Source organism: Otolemur garnettii, unplaced genomic scaffold (assembly GCF_000181295.1).
Source record: "Otolemur garnettii isolate 467f Iridium unplaced genomic scaffold, OtoGar3 scaffold00367, whole genome shotgun sequence".
Taxonomy (NCBI): domain Eukaryota; kingdom Metazoa; phylum Chordata; class Mammalia; order Primates; family Galagidae; genus Otolemur; species Otolemur garnettii.
In genome coordinates, this window is record NW_003852762.1 from 80,552 (window position 1) to 84,304 (window position 3,753).

At 35.3% G+C, this 3,753-nt stretch overlaps 1 protein-coding gene across 1 annotated transcript in view; it reads left to right on the forward strand.

Moving 5' to 3' along the window:
- LOC100946492 (disintegrin and metalloproteinase domain-containing protein 32-like) overlaps window positions 1–3,753 on the forward strand; it is a gene marked incomplete at its 3' end in the record, with an annotated part of 182,841 nt that overhangs the window by 42,127 nt on the left and 136,961 nt on the right. Inside the window, exon 2 of the mRNA XM_012813948.1 lies at window positions 2,250–2,325. Within this exon, the coding sequence (XP_012669402.1) occupies window positions 2,250–2,325 (76 nt within the window). The remainder of the gene's footprint in view (window positions 1–2,249; window positions 2,326–3,753) is intronic.

Below are 3,753 nucleotides of genomic sequence, written 5' to 3' on the forward strand. Positions count from 1 at the left end.
TTTTTAAAAAATTATCTTGCCTAGGTTACGGCATCAGCCACATACACCGAGTCTGGTGCATTCAAACCTAACCCAGGCCAGCTAAACAATGACAACTTCAACAAAAAATAGCCAGGTGTTGTGGTGGGCATCTGTAGTCCCATCTATTTGAGAGGCTGAGGCAAGAGAATCGCTTAAACCTAAGAGTTGGAGATTGCTGTGAGCTGTGACTCCACAGCACTCTATCGAAGATGACATAGCAAGACTCTGTCTCAAAAAAAAAAAAAAAAAAAAAGGAAAAGAAAAAAATCCTAAACTTTCTATGGAACTATCAAAGACTATGAATAGCCAAAGTAATCTTGACCAAAAAATACAACGCTGGAGGCATCACACTACCTGACTTCAACATATAGTATAAAGCTATAGTAATTTAGGCCATCTTCTTATATAGGTAGTAAATAAAGCTGCATAAATGGACAAGAAATGCATTAATGTACACAGTTATGATTTAATAAAAAATTGTTAAGAGAAAAAATTTTAAAAGTATGATTAAAACAATAAAAATACAAATGAGAAGGAAAAACAACCTTAGTGTTCAATGCCATGGAAACATTAAGGGATGAAGGAAGGATCCAAATTAAGACGTGATAAAAATAGAAGGAAATCAGAGGAAATGGTATCATTTACACTGAATAACAAATGTTTTAAAGACAGGGAATATGGTCAAAAGTATAAAGTTCTTCAGAGTAATTTTATTTGGCTTCAAACTGCCTTTTGGATTTATAAGCTAGGAGGTCATTAGTAACCTTTATGAGATCAGTGTTAGTGGAGGCTTCCAGCAGAAGTGAGTCTGGATGGTTAAGTTACATTGGATGGAAGAGTGAACAAGAAGTGAGGAAGCATAAGTAGAATGACATAATAAGTACAGGGAATGATACCAAAGTTGAATTCAGATTTGAAGTTTTAGTACATATGCTCAGGTGAATATGACTTTTACACAATAATTTTCCACTTCTTTATAATATATGTATACATGTACTGTGTTTCCCTGAAAATAAGACCTACCAAAAAAATAAGCCCTAGCAGGATTTCTATGCATTTGTTAAATATAAGCCCTACCCCAATAGTAAGACCTAGTGATGGGCATGGCTATGCAGCGTTCTGCTTTTTGGAGTGGAGCAGTAAGGAAGACTGGAATACCTTTTATCTGCCACAGCTCCTTTCTTTGAGTTCGCACTTGCGCTGGTGAGCATGTGGTAACCGCAGTTGCAGGCATCCTATTGCACACCTGCTAATGGCCAGGGAAAAAAATTCATGCATTACTAGCGCCAACCCCACCAACAAGGTTGGCTCCCCCTGTCAGGTTCCAGAAGAAGATGACTTAACTGTATTTGAATAAGTGTAGATTGTTGTATTATACTTAATAAAAAATAAGACATCCCCTGAAAATAAGCCCTAGTGTGTCTTCTTGAGAAAAAATAAATATAAGACAGTGTCTTATTTTCGGGGAAACATGGTACTTAGTAGAAGAACTTAGACTGAAGGAAAAGTCTCATGATCCTATATCTACTTTATGCCTTTAAAATTTTAAAATGTTTTGCCCTCTTCTTTCAGTCCCTTCTCTTACTTTCTTTAAATGAGCCCACTAAATTAGGAAAACTATTTTTTTTTTGATGTCACCCTTGGTAGAGTGCTGTGGTGCCATAGCTCACAGCAACCTCAAACTCTTGGGCTTAAGTGATTCTCTTGCCATAGCCTCCCAAGTAGCTGGGACTACAGGAACCCACTACAAAGCCTGGCTATTTTTTTGTTACAGTTGTCATAGTTGTTTAGTTGGCCCAGGCTGGGTTCGAACCTGCCACCTTCGGTGTATGTAGCTGGCACCGTAACCACTGTGCTATGGGCGCCAAGCCAGGAAAACTATTTTGGGTAAACATGTATTGGTTTGTGTAAAAATTAAATACTGTATATTTTGAAAGAAAATACTACTTTTATGTCAGAGGTTGATAAACTTATTACTTAAAGGTCCAGTTAGTAAATATTTTAGGTTTTGAAGGCCGTATGGTTTTTGTCAAAAACACTCAATCTCTCTGCTCTGGTAGTATGAAAACAGTCATGATAATATGTGAGTAAATGTAGCTGTGCTCCAGTAAAACTTTATTTACAAAACGTAGGGTAGATCATATTTTGGTTGAAAGTGTAAATTTACTTACTGTTGCTTTATATGTTTCAAAAAGAATAATTAAAAAAATTTCCTCCTTTATATTCAGACATTTTGTGGCAGCTAATTTTATGGTTTATTTGTATAAGCAAGGATATCTGAATTCTCTTTCTTCAAATATTCAGGTAAGATTTAAGTTCTATGCTTTATAGATTTTTAAAAAACACTTTTTACATTAAATAAATTCTTTTTAAATACAAAAGGCCCCCAAAATTCACAGGGGCTATTTGTTAATTAATGATTAGGTTTTTCTGAAGTCTTAGTAAACTAAAGACAAATCAGCTCAACCCAGAATCTTTGACACTGCCTATAACATAGGCACTATTTAGTTACTTATTTATTGATATTTTATTGAATGAATGAATATAAATTAAAGAATAAGAAAAGTAGCTACCAATGTTTTTGGACACAAATTACATATCAAAAATATTTTTCTTTTTTTGCTCCCTCCATCCCATCCATCAGTAAATCCTATTGATCCTGCCCTTCAAACTCTATATCCAGAATCCACCCACCTTCTCTAACTAACTCTAACTCTAACTCTGCCTCTGTCCACTGATACTGCCCATTTCCAAGTAAACACTGTATCCGCTTTGGATTATTGTCATAGCTTCCTGAGTAATCTCCCTGCTTCCATACCTTGTCCATCCTCTCAGTCAGTTCTTCACATGAAAATAAGTGTGATCCAATTAAAACCTAGTTAGATCACATCAGTTCTCTGGTCAGGCCACTCCATGGAATGGCCTTGCCTCACCCAGAAAGTGGAAACCAGAGTGCTTTCTTCCAGGCTTCTCACACTCTAGATCCCTTTTACATCTCTGACCTTTTCTTGTTATTCTCTACCTCACTCACTTTGTTCCAGTCACATTGGTCTCCAATTGACTGATTGCTGTTCTTCAATCATACCAGCTATGTTCTCCTTCCAAATATTTGTAATTTCTATTTCCTGAGATCCAAATGATTATTCTTTCCCAAGAGACCCATGTGTATCCTCATTTTCTTCAGGTCTTTATTCAAAATCACTCTATTAGACCTTGACTAATCCTTATTTTAAATTTCCTTCCTACTCTAATATTCCTATGGTAGTTATCAGTATATGATGTACCCTATGTTTTATTTACTTACTTTATTTACTATCTCTCTAGTGTAGTATAATCTGCTGAGAGATTTTGTTCTATTTTTATTCACTGACATGACATAAGTTCCTGGAAAAGTACTCAGCATTCAGTTAACAAAATTAGTTAAATTTGGCACCATGTTGTTTGACTTAAATTTGATGGGACCATCAAAGTTGCCCTTTATTGCTCTTTCTTCTGTTAGTTCCATCATAAAGCAGTGTGTTAATATGAAATATTACATTTATATCAAAATTTATGATGGTATTGAATCTTGGATGTTATATAATCTTTGTTTTTGAGATGTTTGCTACTCTCTGTATTTCTTGTTTGATTGTACTGTGGTTGGAGGCTAAACTCCACAGTTTCAGTCCTCTGAAATTTGTTGAGTCTTACCTTATGGCCCAGAATATGGTTTCATTTTTGTAAATATGCCAT